The sequence below is a fragment of the Talpa occidentalis genome, unplaced genomic scaffold (genome assembly GCF_014898055.3).
Source record: "Talpa occidentalis isolate TD23 unplaced genomic scaffold, MPIMG_talOcc4v2.1, whole genome shotgun sequence".
In the NCBI taxonomy this organism is placed as follows: Eukaryota; Metazoa; Chordata; class Mammalia; order Eulipotyphla; family Talpidae; genus Talpa; species Talpa occidentalis.
Genome location: NW_026555331.1, coordinates 25,782,148 through 25,808,277, shown reverse-complemented (window position 1 = coordinate 25,808,277; position 26,130 = coordinate 25,782,148). Strand labels below are relative to the sequence as shown.

The following is a 26,130-nucleotide window of genomic DNA, read 5'->3' as shown; positions in this document are numbered from 1 at the left end:
TATTTGTTTGTTTGTTTTGTTTATACATGCACTGGGTACAGTCAGAAGCGTAGGAGGGTGAGAGAATTCACCAGAGCCAGAGCGGGGAGCAGAGCAGGCAGAAGGACCGAAGTACACTGCTGAGGGGAGCAGCGGGCGGCGGGAGAGGTCTGCGCGCCATGTGGGACCCTCCTCCGGTGGCCGGGGAGCAGCCGGGGATCGAACGGGCGCCTTAGTGGCCGCGGGCAGCTTTGCAACCCAGCGCTCAACTGCTGCGCCACCGGGGAGGCCCATGGTTGACCCTTGATAGTGACTTAATTGATAGAAGGAAGTTAAGTAGTTAGAGTATCAGAAGAGAAGGAAATCAAAATTTTCTTCCTCGTGTCTAGCTGAAATACATTTACATTCAATTAAGCCCGTCTTCTTTGACATGTAAGTGTATAAGGGTAACCATGATACCACAAACTCCAACTAAAATATCTCCATGTACTTTAAGAATGCTATTCGGAACATTTAGTGGGCAATAAATCTTAACTTTACCCTAATTCCGCTTAGAAGCGACAAAGGAAAAATACGGAAGTATACAAGGTAAAACAAAGTTTTAACTGGTGATAACAGGACTATGAATTAATGGCTTCAAAGAACATATACTCTCACAGTTTACAAGAGACTGTTTTAAACTGGCAACAAGTTCAAATACAGATTTTGAAAAATAAAGGAAAAGTCATTAGCAAAAGAAAATAATTCTAAGGGAAACTATGACAGAGAATAAAGAGAGGAGGTGGAGGATAGCTAAGTAGGACATAAGTTCCAGGCAATACTCAAGTTACCTGGACTGTCATTGACATTCATCCTTATGTTCTCCAGTTCTTAGTCATCTAAATTCCACACGTTAGCTTTGCAGAGTGAATAGCTTTGCAAGACCTGGTTTCTTTCAAAAGGATATTTGATAGGGTAATGGCGTTTATTACAAAAACACATTTACTTAGACTGCTTCAGCCCAAGCAATAAGTGGAAATTTTCTAGCCCCAACATATGTGTTTATTGGTGAGTAAGAAATAGGTCCAAGAATGATTATGGATGAAAGAACATGACAAAGTTCAATCATTTGAGGCAGAAATAAAATCATAAATCTGAGCAATAACGTTTTCTCACTAACAACCAAGAGGTGCATTCTCCTCTTTACTTTGTGCTGTGTTTCCATTATTATGACGGGAATATGAACATATTGGAACACTTTCGAAGGAAACATTTGAAAGATTTTACTGTTGGTCTTTCATGTGTTGCATTTATTTGGTAAGAAAATTATTTGAAAAATAGACATGAAGAGAATGAAGTGTATTTCAATATTAAAATGGACAGGAAACTGGATAACAAAGTTTCTTTGTCTCCGTATAAAGTTGCTGACAATATTATTTATGGGATCAAAAAAAGTTAATGAAAACAATTTTTTTTTCAACAAAAAAGTTCAAAACCTAACCTGTGGGCAATAATTTTGCTAAATATTCTAAATTTGTAACAATTGTGCTGGGGGAGGTGACCAAAAATTACATAGAGTGGACTTTTAACTATTTGATGAAGTTGTATGTGATGTCAAAATGACATTTTTAAAGCCTATGGAAAGGATATGCTAGAGGCAGAATCATAACAGATTGGCTTTGATAATACTCAGCTTGGTTTCATGCTGAGATACATGAATATAAATGGCATGGATCGGGTCAATGTAAATTCATGGTGGTAGTAATGGAGGCTTTGAGAACGGGAATGAAGGTAGAAAGATTTCTCCAAAACTTAACCTTCTTTTTCTTCCATGCCCTGTTATTGATGGGGAAATTGTCAACCTATTGATTCATTTCATTGGTCACAAAATTTAAAAACAATTTCAATGGTGATAGGATAGGATATTTGTTCATTCATTAAATAGCCATTTTTTTTTATTGAGTTCCTATGTGTCACAACCTATGGTACTAAATATTAAGGGTAAAATGAACAATAACATGTTTGTTTTCCTTATATATAAAGTAGAGATTACAGTTTTTCTCTCTGTTTAACTCACAGAGTGGGTTTAGAATTTAAGAGAGATAATACAACAAATGTGATAACATACAATAATATGTAATAATATTGGTAGTAGAATCATGTTTTAGTAAGTACAATATTAGATTTAAAGAGTTTTGTCCTTACTAACATAAAAACATGTTTTGTTATAGAGTAGCACAGAGAATCAGAAAGTGGGAGTAATTGCTATTCCATAACAGAGAAAAACAGGACTAAAATTAAGAGAAAGCAACACTGGAATAAAGTTTCTCTCACTATTTTGTTTGGAGCCAACTCCATCCCTGTCAGTATGTGTCATTCCTGTGCAACATTTCTTGTCATTGAGTCTTAGCCCTCTGCTTCCCAAACTCCAGTCAGCCATGTACAACCTCACATATTTTTCCATATCCATTATAAGTTTTATTATATAGTACTATATAATATTTTCTTTAAATCAATGATTTGTTAAAAAGCAAACATTATGACTACATTTTAAAATGTAAACTTTATATCATTTCTTTAGACAGCAGTATCACTTTTAATAAAACTTAAACAAAATCCATATTTTATTCTAGGTAAGTGACATTGTCTAACCAATGTCCTGCATCTGGGGCCAGAAGGCTTTCTCTTTCTTTGATAAGAAGGATGATTATTTAGTGAGTGCTAAATAAATGTTACAGATAGACCAGCAACAAATTGAGAATTTCTCCTTGAGACAGAAGACTGGCGTAATATTGAAAAGGTATAAAAAAGACTACATTTCTTACTCAGTGATGCAGTATTATTCAATGGTGTCATCTATGCCTGCTCAAATATTTTGCAGAGGTCAACAACTAAGTATGTAAGTCTTAGTATAGTTGATCTGAATTGTATGACTTTAGATGCAATTATACCTTTTTATTCTTCATATTCCACTTCAATAGAATGGTCAGAAAACTTTACTACATAGTTTCAAAGCAACCTGTAAGAAGTTGTTATTTTTTTTCTACATGCTGAATTCCCAAACTATGTTTGTTCCACTACAGGTAAAATTGTAATCACTTACAAGATAGAATAACTGATATTTTAAAAGCTAAAGAATTTATTCAGAGTCAAGCTTGACATGTTCCCACTACAGATTCTGGGGGAGAAGGCAAACTTCTAAATATGCTAGCAATGTCTTACACAACACATGGTTAATTAATGGGCAGAAGAAAATGATCCTTAGGGACTTGCACTGCAGTTTCCTGACCAAAGATCATAGTCCCTTCATATAGATAAGAAACCTCAAGCCTCAAACCAATGAAACAGAACTTAGAGAATGGTCCTGTGGGACTTACCTCCTGTTAGCATGAGGGCACATTTGCACATACAGTTGTCATTATCCACATCTTTAGTGCTGAAATCAGCACCATGTAAGATCAGGCTGCTCTGTTTTCCTGCTGTCCCACTGTGACCCTTTAAATACAACCTGAGGGAAAAAAACAAAAAGATAAGCCACTCAACAGAATAACAGAACCCAGAAGACTGGTTTGTTGAATGTTTGCCTTATTGACCACGTTTTCCCCTTCTTTGAACTCAGTACTTTCAACAAACTCTATAAGACCCAAGCTCTCTGGAGGGAGGAAGAGAAGGAGAGGAGTTAAAAAAAAGATTCCAAATTACAGATAGGTAAAATTCCTCATAATGTGTGTGCTTGGTATCTATTTCACTACGCATATTCACACTTGCAGCTAAGTGTATGCATATGTCCTATTATTTTTTTTATTATTTTTTAAAGATTTATTTATTTATGCATACAAGAACTGGGGTAGAGGCCAGATGTGCAGGACCAGAGACAGAGTGGGGAACAGAACAGGCAGACCGACTGAAATACACTGCTGCGGGGAGCAGCGTGTGAAACAGGAGAGGTCTGCTGCGCAATGTGGGTAGCTCCCTGGATAGAAGGGGATCGAACTCATGCTTCAGAGGCTGCAGATAGCGTCACAGTGCTGTGCTTAGCCCCTTGCGCCACTAGGGAGGCGCCTGTCCTATTATTATTTTGTGAGATTTGAAATTACTTTCAGCAAATGACAGTACTGTTTTATGTTTATGCCAAAGCATTTTGCAAATATTATGTAGAGATTTTTGAGCCAGAGCAAAACCCAAGTTTTGTGGTTTCAATGATTAATAAAATTTGTAGTTAACAGTAGACTGATGGAAGTTTCTAATGCTGAATTATCACCTACAAGCCTATATTTTAAAATGCTGAGAAGCAGGCTGAAAATCACTGGTAATGTAATACTATAGAATTTTTAAAGTGGGGGTTCACACTTTAGGCTGCAGTAGCACATAGTGGTGGTGGGTGTCATCAGGGGAAAGTAAGGTACAAGGTGATCAGTGGGAATCCTGGGCATGTTATCTGGATTAATTCAGCTCCTTCTAAACCTGGTCTTAAGTTTTAATTTGCTCATTTTATTACCTCTAAGAGACAGACACAAACTAGAAAAATTAGATTTTTGTTAGGTCTCCATATTCATTGCCTAAATAGAAATATTATGGAGATTCAGTCTCATGGATTCCCTAGAGAGGAATTTCACATAGAAAATCAAATTATAATCAAAAAGTTACTTGTTCAGAGAACACGGAATCAGAGTCAGTAGACGAAAATGAGAAGATTTCAAAATTAAGAAGCTGTGATTATACTGGCCTGCATACCCTCAATCCACAGAGTAAATTGAGCTCACAGGTGCTCTGGGATAAGCAACGCTAAGGACAACTCTGATTCTTATCTTCTCTGTGATTTGTGATGACCTTCCTTCTTCTTTCTCAAGGTTTTCAATATCATTTTCCCTATAGTAGCTCTAAACTTACTAACCAGGCCATACTTTTGGGGATACAATGATTATCAACAATGTGTTTTCAACACAAATGTATGCATTGATATTAAATGAGTGACTGCTATGTGCCGGACAGTTTATACATTTATCCTTTCACATGAAAGTTATAGTTAAAGCCTCATAATTTAAACTACTTTTTTATGTTAAGGCAATAGGAATAATCATAAATTTGGGAAGTAGTAAAAAGCAAAAAGAAGAAACTAAAAATCAACCCAAATCTCAGCTCTGATATAGCTAATATAACTACTTTTTACATTATGGTTTATATGCATTAGTCTTTTCTTTGCATTTCCCCCTCTAAGCAGAAAATATTATTTATTATTAAGTACATATGCACTATCAGAACAAATTCTTATAAAAATTTCAAACAACATATGTAATGTTTTTGTCCACAGTCCCAGCTTATCTACCTCTCTGTAGGCAATCACTTACATCAGTTGTGTATACTTCAAAACAGCTTTTTATGTATGATTACGAATGCAAAATGAAATCATACTTTACATGCTTCTTTATAACATGCTTTTCATATGTCATTTTCTAACCATTTTTCCATGCCATTACTTATTTTAAAACATCATTTAGAAGCTACAGTATGACTACATCATCAACTGTCACAAGTTTGCAGGTGTCTTAATGTATCTCCAAATATGCATGCAAATGTATATGTTAGAATTATCATGAAGTCTACATTTTCCCTGATATTCACCTCTATTGTGCTTGGTAATGATGTGTGTTAGGGTCTGTGAATGAAAAGAGACACTTTTCCAGAGCCATTGAATCAAGATTTGGAGGTTGGTGTTCTAGTCCTGGCAGCTCTTCTCTGGATTCTTGCAGAAATCTTATAACTAATCTAGCTCTCTTGAGTCTTGCTACTTCCCCTATTCCCTATAATAATGCTCCATGTGGTTTATTAAAAATATACATAACATAAACCCAAATCTCTACCCTGTTTAAAATCCCTCAGTTGCTCTCCCAGGATATGAAGGATAAAATCCAAATTCCATACACTGTTTTACAAGGCCTTTGAAGATCTAGCCCTCACCTAATATTACCCCACTTCCAACCCCAACCTCTCATCTCTGGTTATTTCCTGCTCATACATGAAGTTCCAAACTTCCCTATCACATGTTCCCTCAAAGCAACCCACTCTTATTTCCATGTACATTTGTGTGTGCTTATCATTCTTCCTTGGAAAGCCCTTTCCAACTTTGAATAGCTGCTAAATTCCTGTTCACCCCATTGGATTCATTTCAAGTATAATTTCCAACAATATCAGATATATACATTTATGATGAGACTTTATTATGATAAATGTATTGGTTGATTTTTTGCTTGTCTTCTTCTATAATAAATTGTGAGCTCCTTGAGACAAACCATATTTTACTCACCTTTGAATCACCACAATCTAGAACAGTGTCTAAAACAGAGGAGAGGCTCAATGCTCACTAAATATTTGAGATGAATGATGGGTATGATTTAAAAGAAAGCCTATGTCTTAATTCTTATTATTATATTTTATTGAATGATTTATTTGTATTGTGTACACAGCCATTATGCAACTAATGTTAATTATGTTTCAATTTAAAACTAAAAATAGAAGAAACTCATATTTTGGGGAATAGTGACTTTTTCATTATAAAGTCAGAACATAACTTGTAATTTATATATAAAATCCATGTCCCTATGTCTAGATCCTTAGCATGTCATCCAGGAGCTGTTCATGTTCTTCTAAGAAAAGTCACCCCATTAGACAGTTATTCATCTGCACTGCAAAATAAAGATGGCATTTCATAAAAATAATTTTTCTCAACACTATTTTAGGAGATTTACAAAAGAGCACTTCCAGGCTTTTGAGGGATCCTGCAGCTGTGTAGTAAAAAATAAGTCCACTGCACAGGCAAGGGGCTCATTCTTTCATAGCAGCTATTGAGCTGGGACAGAATCGCAAATATTGACCCAAAGCCAAAAACTGTGATTCATTATTTGATACAGGCAAACAAAGGAGCGGTCATTCACTAGTGTCAAGCATTTTTTGTAATTAGATAAGAAAAGAAAACGTATTTGAATCGAGGGGTCAAACATTATATTTAATGTAGTTCTTTTTAAAAGTGGTTCTGGCTAATTTTTAAAGTCCTTATGTATAATTAACTAGCTTTTTAATGCTAAATGGAACTTTACCTCACAAAAGAAAAGTCAATATACACAGGACCATAGTTGATTTTCATTGGACTATGGTGAAAGGCAACTGGTAGTGTGAATCATTAGAGAGAATATTTCGCCCCAAATAATACCATGTGAATCCTGGACATTTACATCTTGTGTTTGGCCAGTGTAAACATGACTTGCATGAAGTGTATAATGTTTTAGGAGATAAAACCACACAGTACTCCAAAGCAAAATATTAGGTTTTAGGGACAGAAATATTGAAAATTTAAAAAAAAAAACAAAAACAAAAATAAAAACCAACCCAGAAAAACAAAAATACAAAAACTAAACAAACAAAAGAACCCTCCAAAGTATATAATTACACGTGATCAAAAAGGTAGCCACGGAATAGAATTGTGGTATTCATCCTTTCAAACCCATTTTGTAATTAAGGGGGGAAATTATGTAAAATTTGGTCAATGACTATAAAGATTGTCAGCATTCGAGTTTTTCCAATTAGCAGGTTAAAGGAAAATGAAACAGATATACATTGAAATGGTCATGATTCTTACCCATCCTTGAAGAAAATATAGCTATCCATTTTCTTTCATTTCTAGGAATTTCAATAATTAGAAAGACTTGAGCATATTTTTAGTGAATTTAGGGCAATAGTAAGATCTATTATTGAAGAAAAGGATTCAAAAACACTTATACATCACACAATTGAGTTGATAACTCTCATTTCTGATTTTTTCCCAACAGGAAAAAAAAAAACACACACACTAAAATGAAGTTCAATAATGATACATACACCTCCTGTACACAGGGGAGAAGTCTACTAATATGCATAACTCAGCAAAATGGCTTCAGTCAACTTCTTTACTTTTAAAATGAGCACCCCAATCTCATGCATCCAGTTTCTCACTCTTTTGTCTACTTAAGAGACTGCCATATTTCTCACATTTTTACATCTTCACTGTATTCAGGGGGGCAAGATCGCCTTCATTATTCAAGGCAGTGGGAGTTGTATGTATGACAAATTGAAGTTTGGCCTAGACTCTTTTAAACAGTAGACAGACTCTCAGATATCTGAACTTTAAGGTCTTATGTACTGACAATCTGAGCAGATTTTATTTTGGCTCTGAGCTCTTTCCCTGCCACCATATGGAACTAGTTTGTCTATCTCAAAATCACTTGAAGAAAATGCAAAATGACCCCCATGGTTCTCTTTCAGGACTTGGTAGCAATGACTCAATCTGACAGAATTTTACAACACTGCTCTATCTCCTGGTTGCTGCTTCAGGGCTGTCTGCTTGAACTGTCTTCCCTCACCCTGCCCCCACCCCACTGAAAGAGCTTGGAGCCATGAGCAATGTACTGAGTTTAAATGATACAAGTGGCATCTTCTGCTGAAAATAAAGGCAGTATTACTCTTATTAATCCAGATATAGAGAATACAGCGTTTTCCTTACTTCAGACTTATGTCAAAATTAGGCATTTGACATTGTGGAGATACTATCCAGAGGCATACAAATAATTGGTATTGTAGAAAGGAAGATAAGGGGAAATTCATGAAATGGTAAACTATTACAAAAGTTTCATGGAAACTAGAAATGGTACCATCAAGTTTTACATAAAGGTACATATACTTGTCCTTTCTATTGCATAATTTCCTTTGGAACTGCAACATTCATTTTAAAAATCTGTTTCAAAATTTTTGTCTTCCTTGTTAGGAGATAGTTTGATACTAATTGTTGAATCTTGGGGCCATGATCTCTTTTAGTGGAGAATCTATTAAGTCTGTATAATTATATATAACACTAGTTCTCATATGTTCCTTAAGTGAGAATTATTTTACTTACTGAAAAAGACTGTCAATGATATATGAGAAAAATAACAGGAAACTATATATCAAGCAAAGTCAGTGACCTATAAAATAAGGGTATACATATATATATATATAGAGAGAGAGAGATAAGATATATATATATGTATGTATATATATATATATATATATATATATAGTGTGTATATGTGTGGGGAGAGTGGAGAGAGGGAAAACAGAAAGAATAATTTTGGTAAATGACTTGTTAGTTGTTACTATCATTCATACTTATTTTGTAGCAGATGATGTATCTATATATTATATATTTATATATATTTATGGCAGAGAGCTGTATGACAACAATTTAGACTCAAACATATATCTATAAATAGAAGGAAAAGTTCAAAAGATGCTTCAAAAGAAAAGAGAAAGTAGGAATATTAAAAGATCTAGGGGCTCCCTGGTGGTGCAGTGGGTTGAGCGCAGTGCTGTGAAGCTGTCTGCAGCCTCTACAGCATGGGTTTGATTCCCTGCCAGCCAGGGAGCAACCCACATGGCGTGGCAGACCTCTCCGGTCTCGCCCGCTGCTCCCCTCAGCAGTGCTATCAGTCTGTCTGCCTGTTCTGCTTCCCGTTCTGTCTCTGGTGAATCCTCTCATGCTCCCACACCGCTGGCCTATACCCCAGCTCTGGTATAAATAAACAAATCTTTAAAAAAAAAAATCTTATATATAGTTTGTTTGAAAGATCAAGAATTAAGGATAGAGATTTATAGACACCTAAAAAGACATAGAAATCAAGCAGATATACATCATCTGCTACAAGATAAGTAGGAATGATAGAAACAACTAACAATTAAGTCATTTACCAAAATTCTTCTGTTTTCCCTCTCTCCACTCTCCCCACACATATACACACAAATAAAACACTAGCTTTTGGAGTATAAGGCTTTATCATGTACACTTGTAGAGAGTTTTCAGCTTAATTGTTTGGGTTTGAAAGCTAGGTTCTTGTCCTTTCTCATTCCCAGTTGCCTTGTTTGTAAAATGGCTCAAACATAGTAATGTGTATCTGTAGATGAGGTGATACATATTTATACATGTAGAATATACACTTGATGGATATTAATTAAAAAAATAAAACAAAGGAATCAAACTTCCCTAACCAGTTACCATAAAATACACAAGAGCACAGTAGTCATGAGTTATATGAATGACTAAGACTAAATTTAACAAGCATAAAAGTTAAGGACTTCAGTCAACATGCATGAGCTTACTTAGAGTGATGAAAATGAAACAGAGATATAGCTAACTCAGACATACAGGTAGGCAAAAAACTGAAGAAATGAAAAGTTAGAAGGGTCAATTTTCTTAGATCCATAAGGCACCACTTCCTTTGAAAGTGTTTCTCATTTTATATAGAGCAAGCAGAATACTAAGTACAAAGAACAAGAAAACGGAGTTGTTGCTGTCTACTTAGTTAATGGTTTACATTATTTTGAATACAGATAGATGCCTGGATAACATTCTTTTACTTCAAATGTTCATTCTTTAATAAATTAAAATCATAATCATTAGAGAATCATGGTTTTTTTCTTGCCACGCCACAGGGTGTTTTAATGGCTGAATCTAGCATGTTATTTTTCTTTCTTTACCCATAATCAATATGGGGGAAAATCCTGAAAAGATCAACATCTTAATTCTTGCTTCTACTTCATGAAAGCTTTCTAAACCAAATTCAGTCTTCTTGAATTGGTGTCATTTGTTCTTAGATGGAATTTGATCTCTGGGGAATCACCAGAATTTGTGTATATTAAGCTAACCATTATGTTAAAAAGGAGTAAGCTATCTGATTTGCTTCTTAAGCCTCAGATGCCCTGAGGTAGATGTATTATTTATCTTAGAACATGCTTAGTGGAAGATATACAAGTGTGAAAAATGTCTGAGATAGCAAGGGTCATGGGAATTTGTGCTGTGATTAAGAAAGACAAATTTCCAGAGCAATAGAAAATCTTAGCCTAAATAAAATAAGAAATTTCATAAACTCTAGTTTCATTTATTCTGACTCCTTCATTGGTGAGTTATGTTAGCTTTTATTATACAAAATAATATAGAACTTTGATAAAAATGAGTTATCATTTTTGATAAAAATGATAAAATAACTTTGATAAAAATGAGAACCATCAAGCTCTCGACACGGGAACCATCGTTGCCAATGACTCCTGTTTCAAAACTCCAAAAAAATTATAGTTCTCAGTGTTTCTCAATGACATGACATTTTCATATGTTCATATGTTCATATGTTCAAACATTTTCATATGTTTTCTTTTTCTCCAAAGAAAACAGAAAAATCACACACAGTTACCTCTTTGTGCCTTTGCATAGTATAGTGAGAGCTTACTCTATTCTGGATGCCACAGAATTTATTTTTCATGAAATCTATGACAATAAGATCATACTTCCAAAGTTCAAAAATAAACATTGTAGTGATTCTCTGGTTTTATTTCTACATAAAGTTCTTTCAGTATTTCTTCACATTTGTAATGATTATATTTAAAAAAAATCGAAAGCCAAAGTGAATTATGTGGCACTAAGATCCCTGTAAAAAACTTGAACAGCCCCTTAGACTTATATTTATATTCTTTTGCCTTCATGAGTGGCTGATAGAGTCAATGTCCCTATTTGAGTGAGTGGCTCACAGACCCAGACCCTCTTCTGATGCCTGAAAGACAGTTAATAGCCATCTTAGAGAGTTTATGGGTTTATGTTTTTATCAAAAATTAAGTCAAGATCTTATAAAACTTGTGATCAAAATTGGTGATTTTTAAGTATAAACAAGTTCAAAGGAGATAGGTTTGTTCTCATTTTTATTTCTTTTTAAAGAGCATTAAGAGACATTTTTCCAGCATCCCCTTGAGGAAGTCAGGGAGAGAAGAAAGGGTAAGGAGAGGTTGACAACCACTGAGAGGTATTGTCTGAAGTTTTCTTTTTGTGCAAACAGAAAACACTTTCTCTTGTTGTACTTGGACAATATGTGCTTTAAGGTTTGAAAATAAGACTCCAGTGTGCACAAGCAGATTCTTCCTTTGATGAAAATAATCAGCATGCTTATCTCTCTCCACAATTAGTATAACATGGAATCCAAAATCCTTAACATGGAAAATGGTCTTCTGTTTTCTCTGGTACAGTTAACCCTTATATATGAGATACTTGCTATGCTCTGAGGCTGGTTCACACTTGTTCACATCGCTCCTTCTGGCTGGAATCTCAAGACCTTTCTCCTCTGTTACTGCCCATCACATGTTAAGAATCACTAAGGATTTCCTCAGTGAAGCCTTTTCTGGTCCTCTTAACTGCCTCCGATGTACTCCACCCATCTTAAATTCTAGTTGAATTGACCGATTTTAATCTACTTTTTAATTCAATTTTTTTTAAGATTTATTTATTTTTGCATAGAAGAACTGGGGTGTAGGCCAGAGATGCGGGGGGTGAGAGGATTCACTTGAGACAGAGTGGGAGCAGAACAGGCAGATCTACTGAAATACACTGCTGAGGGGAGCAGCGGGCGAGGCATGCATGAGAGGTCTGCTGCGCCGTATGTGGGTTAGCTCTCTGGCTGTGGATTGAACTCCGGTCTTAAAGGTGATAGCACTGAGACTTAATCCCTAGGCCACCAGGGAGGTCCTTGACCAATTTTCTTTAGTACACAACCATAACCTAATTTCAAGGATTCTTATCTAGAGATTGTAAGAGTAGAGTTGATTCACATGTGTTAGCAAAATTTTGTCTGTTAATTTGTTCTGGAGAGAAGATCCATAGATCCATTAATTTTCTTAAAAATGTTCTTTGATTAAAAAAAGCAAACCAAGACATACAAAAATCCAAAAACATGCTAAGTGATTCTGCAGCTGAAACTTTTGTTTTAAGCCAACTCACCCAATACTTGCTTCCTTTTCTTGAATGATTAGCACACAAGACCAGCAGGCCTGGGGTCTCCTTTTAGTGTCATTAAAGTGTTTGTTTAAAGTGTTACTTTTGAACCAGCATCATCTGATTGTGCTAGACAGGTTTGAGATATCCAGGTCCTAACCCAGGAACAGAATCTCTGGATGTGGGATTCAGAAATCTACACCTTACACAATGCACACTCAAAGTTTGGAAACAACTAAATAATACCAGGAAAGAATAGCAATGTGATAAATATGTGGGGACTGCCTGGTAGAATAAAAGAATGAATGCCACTCTGATTTCAAAAGAATTATAACAATTTCTTGAAGAGTAATTTTATCAAAGTTAAAGAGATTAAAGTAAACTGTATTAAGAGAAATAAAGTAATTATGGCAACTAGGCAACTATGTACTTAATAATTACTGTTTATTAATAAGCCAACTAAATGTTAATGTCTCTACCAGTTAATCTTCTCATTTAAGGGATGTTAAATAAACATACAATATTCAGATGTAATTTTTCTGCTAAGAACACTAGATATAACTTTAAAAATTGGGTGATAAGTAGGTACAAATTATTCATTTCGTCTTTAATCACATCTAGCATTTTAAAATATTGTCCATTAAAATAATTATTTTGTAAGAATAATGTGACCTCTGTTTGTATAGTGACTTCTGATATTTGGATCTAGACAGTTCTCTGTAGCATTGATCATTAAGATATGTGAAGGAAAGTAATTTGTTTTTCATCAGTCTAAAAATTAATAAGGCTAAAAATTTTCTTTATCTAGTTGTTTAATTGAGTTTCTAACTGAGGCAGCAAATAAAATGGCACTTTTGAGTCTTTTAATAGGGAACAAGCAGACCAGTAAAATTACTGGTATTTTTGATGTTAGTACCAAAAGAAATATATCTAAGCACTCTGCCAATATTTGACATGAATAAATGCTCAATTAGTATTAGCTTGTTTAATGATGCTGCTATCAACATGGGGTTTGCACTTGAAACATTTATCATTGATACTTAGCATAATTATTTAAAATGGTATTATGATGTTTATGGTGGAAATGGACAAAAACCCCTATAAAAATAAAGTCATCTGGAGATAAAGATAAAAGTCATCTTAGAGTAATCATATTTTAAATGATCATTTTCACAATTTTGAAATTTTTACTCAAAAATATATAACAAATTAAATCTTGTACTTATTCATACCTTTCTATAAATATCAAAGTTTATCATCACCTACTGGCAGCTATAAAACTTTAGGCAGAGTACTCAGTCCTTGCAACCCACAAACTAATTATTTTTGACAGCAACATGCATACTTTTTCAGGCTAGGTTGTTAGTTTACAGTATGTTGTCTATTTCATTAGCATTGTATTTCATTTGCTTGGCATCATACACTGTAGAGATCCTTGCTTATCTTTTGCAGATAAAGAAAAGGGATAAGAAGAGTTTGCTGTTGAATAGATCTCAAAAATCAATCTCATCAAAGCATTGATCTAAAAACCTAAAGGACATAGCACTTTGTTAAAAATCTAACATAGAAATAACCGCCAGTCTGTATCAAAAACTTCTGAGAACAGGAATTATGACTCGTTGGTTGGAATAGGGGTTGAATTCTTTGGAGTTTTGTTTCACACACAATGTCTTGCTCATTGCTGCTCATATTTAATAAGCAGATTAGTCAAAACATTGGGTGAAAAGAAAAAACTGACTGAAATGTGATTAAAGATCATGTTAGATCAGCTGCTCTTGCAGACTATCGCTAGATGCCAGTCCAAAATCTTCCAGGTATTACTAGTTGTCTGCTCTGCTCTTCTCTGCTTTTTGCATCATACTCTGTCATGACTCCTTTACCCGCAATGCTGAAGCAATACCCAACCGCTTCCAGTTCATCTAACAAGACATGCTGGGCCTCACTGATACACCTTCACAAATGCTGTAACCTCTTCTATCTCCAACTCTGACTAATTACATTTTCCAGCTAATTACAATTTACCATTTTTATGTCAACATAAGACTGCCCCTGGAAGCATTCTAACCTTCCAAAATTGGTTAGCTCCCTCAATTTATGTCAAACATATCCTTATTAGAGAACTAACTGTGTCTATAACATTGTAATTGCTTGTTGGTCCACTATCCACCCTTTCTCCTATCCCCATCACACATGTTTGAGCATATATGAACACATACACATGTAACTGTACTGAAATGTCTGTGAAATTTTGTCCTTGGATAAAATATGATAGCAAACAACAATCTCATTCACTAAAGACAGAATCTTCATCTTTTCAGTGATAGCACTAAGGAAGATTCAGAGCAGTGGCCTCAGCCTAGATATTCCCTGGAGGCAATTCAAGTTGGTTCTAACAAGCTTTGCCAACCTGGACATTTCTAAAACAACAGTTGTCCGAGTCTCAGAATTTTTCATTCTGGAGCAAAAAATACTCTGGGAATCCTTACACCTAATAGCATTTGGATACTTTATGTTTATCAGCTTGGAAAAATCTAAGACCCTCGTAATAGGCATTAATCTGCATTAAAGTCAGAGATTTTACAGATCCCTATAGGACCTGAAGAAGTTACAAAGTAAGTTTGCAAGACCATTATTCCTCTTGAATATTTCACCTTAGTCAAATATAAAATGTAAATTTTGCTGAATGAAACAAATTCTCTTTTTCAGAACTTAGCCACCATAAAATTTATAGTCTAAATAAAATAATACACCTCACATTTGGAGAAACTATTTGAAAATACAAATAAAATTAACTGAAACCTTGAGTTTGATATCTAGGTAAAAATTCAAAAGGACAGAAACTGCCAGTAGATTATTTGCATATCTTTTTCTACATTGATCATTCCAGAACTGCTATTAAAAAAAACCCTTTTTTCATTGAGAAGGAAGGGACAATACCAAACACGTTCTATGAAGCCAACATTACACTAATACCAAAACCGAATAAGGACAACACAAAAAAGGAAAACTACAGGCCAATCTCCCTAATGAACACTGATGCAAAAATCCTCAATAAAATTTTAGCTATCAGAATCCAACAATGTATCCATAAGATAATTCACCACGACCAAGTAGGATTCATTCCAGGGACACAAGGATGGTTTAACATGAGAAAATCAATCAACGTTATCCAACACATCAACAAAAAGAAATATAAAAACCATATGATAATATCAATAGATGCTGAGAAAGCTTTCGACAAAGTGCAACACCCATTCATGATAAAAGCCCTTGAAATTCTTGGGATACAAGGAACATACCTCAACATCATAAAGGCCATCTATGACAAGCCAACAGCCAGTATCATCCTCAATGGTGAAAAGCTGAAAGCAATTCCATTAAGATCTGGAACAAGACAAGGATGTCCACTCTCACCACGGCTTTTCAATATAATACTGGAAGTCCTAGCCAGAGCAATAAGACAAGAGAAAGACATCCAAGGAATCCAAATAGGAAAAGAAGTCAAACTATCACTATTTGCAGATGATATGATAATATACATAGAGAACCCCAAAAACTCCACAGAAAAACTAATTCAACTTATCAATCAATTCAGTAAAGTGGCAGGATACAAAATCAACACGCAAAAGTCAGTAGCCTTCCTATACACAAACAATAAATCTGAAGAAGAAGAAATTAAAAAAAAAATCCCTTTTATTATTGAAACAAAAAAAATCAAATATTTGGGAATAAATCTAACAAAAGAGGTAAAGGACCCATACAAAGAAAATTATAAAACACTGTTAAAAGAAACAGAAGAAGACACAAAGAAATGGAAAGACATCCCCTGCTCATGGATTGGAAGAATAAACATTATTAAAATGGCCATCCTACCAAAAGCAATATACCGATTCAATGCTATTCCAATCAAAATTTCAATGTCATTCTTCAAAGAAATAGAACAATTATTGAGGAAATTCATATGGAATCACCAAAAACCCCGAATAGCCAAAGCTCTCCTGAAAAAAAAAAAAGAAGGAAATGGAGGCATCACACTCCCAGACTTCAAACTATACTACAAAGCCATAATCATCAAAACTGCATGGCATTGGAACAAGAACAGACATACAGACCAATGGAATCGAATAGAAAATCCAGAAATAAACCCACAGATTTATGGTCAACTAATCTTTGACAAAGGAGCAAAGACTATGCATTGGAGCAAAGAAAGTTTGTTCAATAAATGGTGCTGGGAAAACTGGGTCGCTACATGCAAAAGAATGAAGCTTGACCACTACCTCACACCATACACAAAAATCAACTCAAAATGGATTAAAGAACTAGACATAAGACCTGAAACCATAAAATACATAGAAGGAAATATAGGTGAAACACTACGTGATTTGCATATCAAAGACATCTTTACAGACACATCACCCAAAGCAGTGATAGGGAAGGCAAAGATAAACAGCTGGGACTACATCAAATTAAAGAGCTTCTGCACAGCAAAAGAGACAATAACAAAAACAAAGAGAAACCCCACCAACTGGGAGAACATTTTTGCACCCAACACTAATGATAAAGGACTGATCACAAAAATCTGCAAAGAGCTGATGAAACTCAACAACAACAAAGAAAATAACCCAGTCAAAAAATTGGCAGAAGAGCTAAAAAGAAACTTCTCTGAAGAGGAAATGCAAATGGCCAACAGACATATGAAAAAATGTTCAACATCACTTGTCATCAGGGAAATGCAAATCAAAACTACCATGAGATACCATCTTACACCAGTGAGAATGGCACATATTAAAAAAACTAGCAACAACAAATGTTGGCGAGGGTGTGGAGAAAAAGGAACTCTCCTGCACTGTTGGTGGGAATGCAAACTGGTCCAACCACTATGGAGAGCTGTGTGGAGATTTCTGGACCTACTAAACATAGAGCTTCCATATGATCCAGCAATTCCACTCCTAGGTATTTACCCAAAGGACACAGAAACATCAATTCCAAAGAACACCTGCACCCCTATGTTTATAGCAGCACTATTTACAATAGCTAAGCTTTGGAAACAGCCCAAATGCCCAAAAATAGATGACTGGATCAAGAAGATGTGGTACATATATACCATGGAATATTACTCAGCATTCAAAAAAGATAAACACATGCAATTTGCAGCAACATGGATGGCGCTGGAAGGGATCATGCTCAGCGAATTAAGCCAAAAAGAAAAAGAAAAATACCGGATGGTCTCACTCATAGCAGGAATCTAGAAAACTTAAAAAAGGGATCAGGAAAATGAATAACTATAAGAAAGTGAAAATCAAAACCAACAAAAAACTATGAACCAGAGACACTTTTTGGGGGGTGGGGGCCAGGAGGGGAGGGATTGGTGTCAGAATGGGGCATGTGCAGTTGTATGGGGGAATATAAAAATAAAATTTATTATTTAAAAAAAAAAAACCCTTTTTTCTTAGTATTTCAACACATCCAGTACTGGTTTCAGCCATGACACTGTATTTCAGAGAATCAGAGAAATGAAAAACATTTTACTAAAAGAGTGAAACAAATTTTGCATTCCCTATAAAAATGTAGGGCTTAATTTTACATAGAAGGCTGGAAAGAATTCTTTTCAAGCACTACTAATTTGTTTTGTCTTTGAAATACATACATAACATGGGAGTACTTTAATAACTTCTTAAAATATATATATTTTGAAATTGGAAAGACTTCATACTTAGCTCATCATTTAACTTCTAGGATGTGAGACTTGGAAAAGTGAATATCCAAGGTTCTTCAGAAAAGTAACTCCAGACCCAAGTCTAGGGTTCATGTCTCTTGATTCCCAATACAATGCTCTACCCATTACATCAAACTGCTTCCCAATAAAGATCTTTGTCAAAATAAATTTTATACAAAAAGATTTTAATGGCCAATTTTTTTTCAGTTGTTCTGTTGGCAATTTTGTCACATCCTATTAATCTCTTCTGTGGAAACTCTTCCAAAACAACAAAATAATATACTTCTAGTCAGTTCTAACCTGAGGGTATTATTCATCTCCAATAAATAATATGGAGATAAGATATAAAGAATATTCCCAAATTGCACATTATAAATATTATAGTAAGATTATAATTATAATATATTACATACATTATAAAGGGTTAAACATTATCATTTAGACTTTACTAATACAGATTTTCTATTGGTTCAAACAGGGGCTATCTTTAAGCATGTCATCATACTATCTGTGATTAAGGATTTATTAATCAAGTTAATGCCATAAAAAGATAAAGGAATTGACTTTTGGGAACAAATTGTAACCTAGCATGGAAAAAGAATAACATGCAAAATCATTTCACTTCATAAAATATGTTCATTGAAGCACTATCTTCCTAAGGAGGCTGAAAATTTTAATATAATTTTCTTTTTATACTCAAAGTAGTACAAAATTTATTACAAATTGGTTAATCTTAGTTATAATAATATAATACAGTTGTTTTAAATCTGTGCTCTAAAAGCCCCTGAGGCACTGGCAAGGTCCCTATAACCACGTCAACCAAATAGATCCAATTTATGTGTGTTATATAGTATAATATTTTGTAAGAATATACATTGCAAGAGACTATATATTCTATTACAAAAACAAAAAAACTCTAACAAGGTGAAAATAACATAGCACAACCAATAGTGGGAAAATTGACCTTCAGTGTCTTCACTTGTGATAAAACAGGAAGTATACAATGTTGCTTTATAGGATTCTTGTGAAAAAAAGAAATTTAATTAGAATCTTATCAGGAAGAAAGATCAGATAAGTAGAGAAAGAGATATTTATGAGGAAGATTGATATGGACTCTAAAAAATTACTGGTGGGAAAGTAGCAAATAGTTTGAGGTAAAAAGGTTACTAAAGTTAGAGCACTGAAGCAATGAATGGACCTGGATTGGGTCCTGAATCCAAATAAATAAAAATTAATTTTTAAGTGTATTTAAAAAAATTATTTTATTAAATAAAATTCCCACACTGGCAATGGCTTCAGACCCACCATCAGGAGCTGATGCTTGCTCAATCCCAGTTTATAAAATGACACCCAAGCAACAGCTTTCTATAGTTCTCCCCCACTGTAGTCCCATGTTAGTGGTTGGACATGTTTGTCTTAGATTTCCCAGCAAGCTCCAATTTGCTCACCATTATGCAGGGTTTCAAGTACACGTATTAGTTATACCTTCCTCTGATATTTTGAATTCACCTTCCAGACTTTCACCTCCCCAGCTCATCTCACACATGTGTGAAGTTGATTAAGTTTAACAAATCCTTTATTTCCATATCACTCATCAGAGCTCTGTTTCCCTAACTAAACATCGACTAATATAATCAAGTTGGTTTTATGGATAGTGAAGCCAGACTTCACTATATAATAGCTTCCACATCTTCTGATTCCTGTTCAAGATTTCTTGCCAGTAGATCACAGCATCTCCCTAACCCAACAATTAATCTGTCATTTTTTTTTTTTTTTTTAGCATTTGTTACTGTGGTGGTGGTTGTATATTTGTTTTTAACTATTAAGTATTGGGTCTAGTTATGTTTTCACGTAAGTAAAAGATTGCTCTAAGTCCTTGGTTGATGGAAAGTCTTATTGAAGTATTTATTACAGAGATCAAAATTTAATCATTCATCAAAGAATTGAAGGGCTATAAAGGAGAAAAAGAAGTACATACATAATGGTAATTCTATCCTAGAAAATGATTTTTTGCACTGCAAGGAATATTACAAATACTTTAATTTATAGGATAGAAAATTGAGAACTAGAGAGATGAGAGAATGTACCCATGGACATTCAAATTATTAAAGACAGAAATGGGATTAGAATAAACATGTTTTATCTTTTAGAATATGTGGTTTGAGTGTATCTCATTCCAGATATTAACTGATGGATTTCCCTTTATTGAGGGATGGCCATATGGTAGGCAGTCATGGATCAAAACTCCAATCTTGACTTCAATTTATGTTATTGCTTTTGACATGTACAAAATACCATGCCTCAGATTTCTCATGTGAAAACAAGGTGAATGGTATGTAGTATGTAATTACCAAATATTAGCTATTAACTACTAGTTAATAATTTACTAATATACATATATAACTTGAATTTTTATTTAAATGGTTCCTATACACTGGAAGCTCAAAGATTAGTAGGAAAGGATACATACACACATATTCAATTAACACTTGTAATCAAATGAGGATACTAAATAATTATCCTCGAAGTGTTAAGGATTGGTGAGAGCACTGAGCATCTATCTGGAAAATAACCATTGGGAAGTTTACAGAGGTTTACGTGCTTAGGATCTATCCATGTGGCAGAATGAAGAAAGTACTGCACAGAGCAGAAGAAGTTGGGTTCACATGCAGTCACAGTGACAATCTCAGTGAGTCTCAAGTGAGATTCAGCACTTCTTAATTGCTCTGAATTCGGTAGGGGTACATTGTATAATCCCATATTGGCAAGTCATTGGGTACAATCTGTCTATAGGAAGGAGTAGTGAGTAATCTTGGGTGAAGCAACTGTTTCAATCACAGACAATGCCTGGGCAGGAGACCTCTGCTACAGTTGTTATCAACAACATTGTCAGGAGGTGGGAGAGCAGTGCTGTAGTTTTGAAAGTGGGTTATGGGTTGGTGCATCACAGCATAAACTATACTAGGTATTAGGAAGGATTTCCTTGAATAAGAGTTAATCTTGAAGATTTAGAAGACAGATTCAAAGTTGGGCTTATGTATGTGGTATAATAAAGATATAGCATAAACAGAGGAAGTTGTAGAGAAATTCTAAGTAGTTACTGGAACATAGCTACAATGATGGGGGTCTCTGGGTGAAGCAGGGATATGATAGCAAAAGCTGAATAAGTGGGTAGAGACCAGATTATGAAGAGTTTTAAGTGGCAGACTATAATCTACAGATTGCTGAATGTTATTGAAATAGATAAGGGAGGGCAGAAACCAAATCAGATTGTCTTTTAGCAAAACCATTCCAACCACAGTGTGGAAGATATGTTTGAGAGCATAAAGACTGGAGGCAGGCAGGCTCTATAATAGTCTGGGTGTTAGATGATGAGGATCTGGGTAATACTGCCTCTCTAGAGGAAGTGTTTAATAATCTCACATTGATTGTGTGTTACTTCACAGGGTGTGTTTATCATGACACTCTCACATTATTGTTTTTTTTTTTTTCTTATTTATATTCCTATGGGTCCTATAGATTTTATTTTCTATATAAGAAAATCATTTGTAATTTCCTTAGAGGATAAAAGGAAAATATGTGTCTTACATATACATTTGTAAGCTCATCTATCTATCTATTCACCACAATTATTTTTAATTAATATTTGTCTAGAGCATGGGAAGACTATTTTTAATATATATGAGGCTTATCTAGTATAAATTAAGAATTTATAAAAAATTCTACATGAGAGTTGAAAGAGGAAAGATAGAGAAACTATAGAATGGAAAACTCAGCACAAATTCCACAGTTTTGATTTTAGCTGGACTTGAGTTGAATTTGAGCAGGTCAATTTCTTCCTCTTTTAAATGTGTCTAATCATACCTACCTCAAAACATCATTGTGAGAACTAAATGATAAAGTGTTAAAAGTCATTTTATGAATTACTAAAATACTATGCAAATGTTACCATAAATACTTATAATAATTTCTAACAAAAATAATTCAGAGGGCAGAGGAATGAGTGGAGGCAGAACATATAAAGGCAAAGCGTGTGGCCTACCAGGCCCGGAGTCAGTGTGGGCTGAGTGAGTGATGACATGAGTGGAAAGGGAAGCCTCAAGAGAGTAGCTTCCCTTATTAGTCTTCTGTTTGATTTCTTTGAAAGAGTGAATAACACCATTTTATTGTGTGCTTATTTTAACTAAACTTTTACTAGAACAGCCATTATAGTTTTTAATGAATTCCAATTTCCTATTTGACACCAGAGTGAATCTTAATAATTACTTGAGAAGCTGTATTTTCTGCTGGGTCCTGGCAAGGGGAGAGGGCCAGAGCCACCAACTTGATCACATCATTATCACATAGTGGAAACCATACCAAACTTGATAGGCATCAAACACCCCATATTTAAGTCTTTCTTCCTCCATGGGTGAAATATTGCATATTTCTGTAACTCAGTCTTCTTTTCATTAAACCAGACATTTGGAATTAAGTTATTAAATTCTTTCTAGATTTATAATTTTGATTCTCAAAGTTCACAATTGTTTCAAATAAGAAAAGTGGGGACTCCATCGTGTATGTTTTACACTAGCTGGGAAAGTGAACTACTTGATCACAGATCCATATTGTATGACTGAAGAGCATCATCACACAGGATTTGAAGAAATGGGAAATGATGATGAAGGTGGTGGAGCATTCTAAGAGGCAGAGGGACACTCTAAGTAAGTGTTCCTTTCTCATGCAGATCCCAGAATTCATTCACACTAAGTACCATGAAACTTACTTTGCATGCCCACAACCTTCCCAAACTTGCCTAAACTCTCTTTGGCCCCTTAATATTGCCACAGTCTTGCAAGCAAGGACGTGTTTCATCCCAGCAAGCGCACATACATGTGTTTCAGTGGGTGCATGTGTGTGTATGCACAAACACACACACACACACACACAGACAGTCTACAGACTGAGAGACATTTTGGAAAGGAACCAAAGCAAATTCTTCAGGAGCCTAGAAAAAGACTAGACTAATTATTTGCTAGTCCTATTGTCAGGCTGTCTGACATCAGCCAAGTTTCATATAGTTTCAAGTTTCAGGTCAAAACATTTACATAAGAGTACCCCTGATGTTTTACAGTGGTTTTTCTTGTTATAAAACTCCCAAAATATTGACCTCCTTGGAAACATTTCTTCTTACACTCCATTGCATTTTATAAATGTCTCTTCTTTGGTTTCTTGAGTTGCCATTATGTACACCCTCACTCCCCTGCCATGAGACAACTAACTCTTCAGATCTATTTCTCATACTCTGTTGTGGTGACATCATCACTGTTTGTTAGAAAATGATTATTATGTCTCCAAGGATCCCATCCCATACATAATCCATTACAACAAAATGAGATAGGCTCATGAAAAAGTTGTAGATTCAAACTCCTAAAGAATGGCATGTCTTAGAAAGACAAATCAACAGCAAAAACAGTTGCATTATAAGGAGATGACCACACAGATTGGAAGAAAAGCAGAAGCCTTTGGTTGCTATCATTGCATTTTGCTTGAAGCAATGTACCAAGCTTTGAGTATACACCATCATCTTTCCAAGACCAAAACAGAGTAGCAATTACACTGAGAATTCAAAATCATTGCAATTCTAATTTACTGATTATAAAACTGAGTCACACACAATTATTAAAGATTTACTATGTATGAAGTATTATTAATAGATACTGATAGAAAAGTAACTGCAATATATTCCCTGCTCTCAGGAATGACAATCAATTGTTCAGTGACCTAGTTAGTAAGAATGTTGGTGTGTGAGGTCTAGCAGGGTAGAGATCTCATCATTGACTGCATAAACATTGCCTTGTTGAGTTTCAGGAACAAAGAAGTAACACAATAAAATGGAATTAATTTAACATACCACATTACTTGTTTAGATTTATTTTTTCTCTGAATGGACAAACTGCTCATTGGAAAAAAAAAGTTACAGATGCTAACAATTAAGTGTATAGATTGTCTATTTTTACAATTGCAATGATGCACTGTGTATATCAATGCCATTATTTGAATTTATTTTTCTTGTTTATATTATTTACAAAAATAGTTTAAACAATATCTACCACTACATAAATCAGTCAAAACATAGTTTTACTTCTCTTTTTGTCACTTTCAAGATAATGTGAAAATAATTGAAGAGAGGTAAGGAAAGTATAAGTAGAAAATCTTTTCATAGGAAGAATATTTACTTCAAACTACTGAGTCTGATTAGTTCTCTGTCATCAATTTGATACATGTATGAATTCTTGGTACCTTCATCACAATATCAATATCAATAATCATATGCCTGATCTAATTCTCCATCCTCCAAAATTTAAGCCCCGTCTTTTCCACTAAAGCTGTTAAGTGGCCTAAGGTATTTAAGAACTAAATGGAAGCAGAACTTACCTGTAGTTTTGTTTCTCATTTCCTATGTGGAATCTGTCATATTGTGAATATGCTCGATTCCCTTCCCAGTCCATTAACTCAATTCTTAGTGTGTACTGCCTCTGACTGGTAATGGCAAAAATAAATTCATTCCCCAGCCAATATTCACCTGAGGGATTTCCAAAACCCTGCAAAAGAAGAGAGCTGTTACCTCAGAGGGAAGCTGTTTTTATGTTCAGTATTTAACTGTGTTCTAAATACTACGAAAACTTATTCTTTAAAAGCAAATATTTTTGTTTACATTTTTACAAACTATCAAAGATTATGAACTCAATTAACTTTCTGCTGGTTTATCTCCATCAAAGCTTACTTCTAGTACTATTTGTGTAAAATCTGATATTCAAATTTGTATACATGAGATGTTTTTGGATTAAAGGTATCTGACTAATAGGTTTAAACAGTAAACAGTTTTCAATCACAGTTTACTTTTGAAAATGTTTCTAAAATACTAATTAATGTAATGTTTTGAGCAAAATTTAAACATTGTTCAAAGAATATTATCAGCATAAGATCAGACAAGTTATTCTACCATTGTTGCTACTGGTTTTGTTAATTTTTATTTCTTATTATTTAGGAGTGAAAGTGTTCCTAGATAATAACTTGCATGGATTGTGAGGTCCTTAAGTTTTCTAGCTTTAACATTCTCATTTAACACTATTAATAAATCCAGAGATAGAGCATTTATAATGCTCCAGTGACACAGACTTGGATTTTGAGGCAGAAGGCTGACAAGTGAGCCAGGGAGTGAAGCTCGCCTGCTGCTCTGCACCTGAGTCTCAACATGGCTCTTTTGTTCTTCTTAGGGCAATCCCAGTCACGGCTGTTAATTGCTCAAAATAGTTTCTTTGTGGGGGAAAAAAGTGGTCCCTAACTCTTAATATTGGCAATGCCAGTGATAGGAAAATAAAGAACCCTAAGAAAATGCTGGCACTCTGGATTTGGGTATTGTTCACTGTTGCCTTGGAATATTTTCCTGGGTAATGCCTGATGCTCAATATAATTCCCGATCTACATGTTTATCTTACTGAACAGACTGTAAGCTCCTTGAGTACAGAATTTGTGTTATATATTTGAATCCTCAAACACTAGAGGAATGCTGGCATACATTGGGAACCCATATCTTTTACTAAAGTTCAAAGAAAAGGGACAAAAGGAAGAAAGGAAAGAGGAAACAAAATACTACAGC

At 34.6% G+C, this 26,130-nt stretch overlaps 1 protein-coding gene across 2 annotated transcripts in view; it reads right to left on the bottom strand.

Annotated features, from left to right (window-relative positions):
* Positions 1-26,130, bottom strand: part of ANGPT1 (angiopoietin 1) — a 224,052-nt gene that overhangs the window by 14,287 nt on the left and 183,635 nt on the right. For both annotated transcript variants that reach the window (XM_037502770.2, XM_037502775.2), the window contains exons 7-8: positions 24,906-25,072; positions 3,336-3,466 (exon numbers count right to left, since the gene is read on the bottom strand). In XM_037502770.2, coding sequence (XP_037358667.2) covers positions 3,336-3,466; positions 24,906-25,072 — 298 coding nt within the window. The remainder of the gene's footprint in view (positions 1-3,335; positions 3,467-24,905; positions 25,073-26,130) is intronic.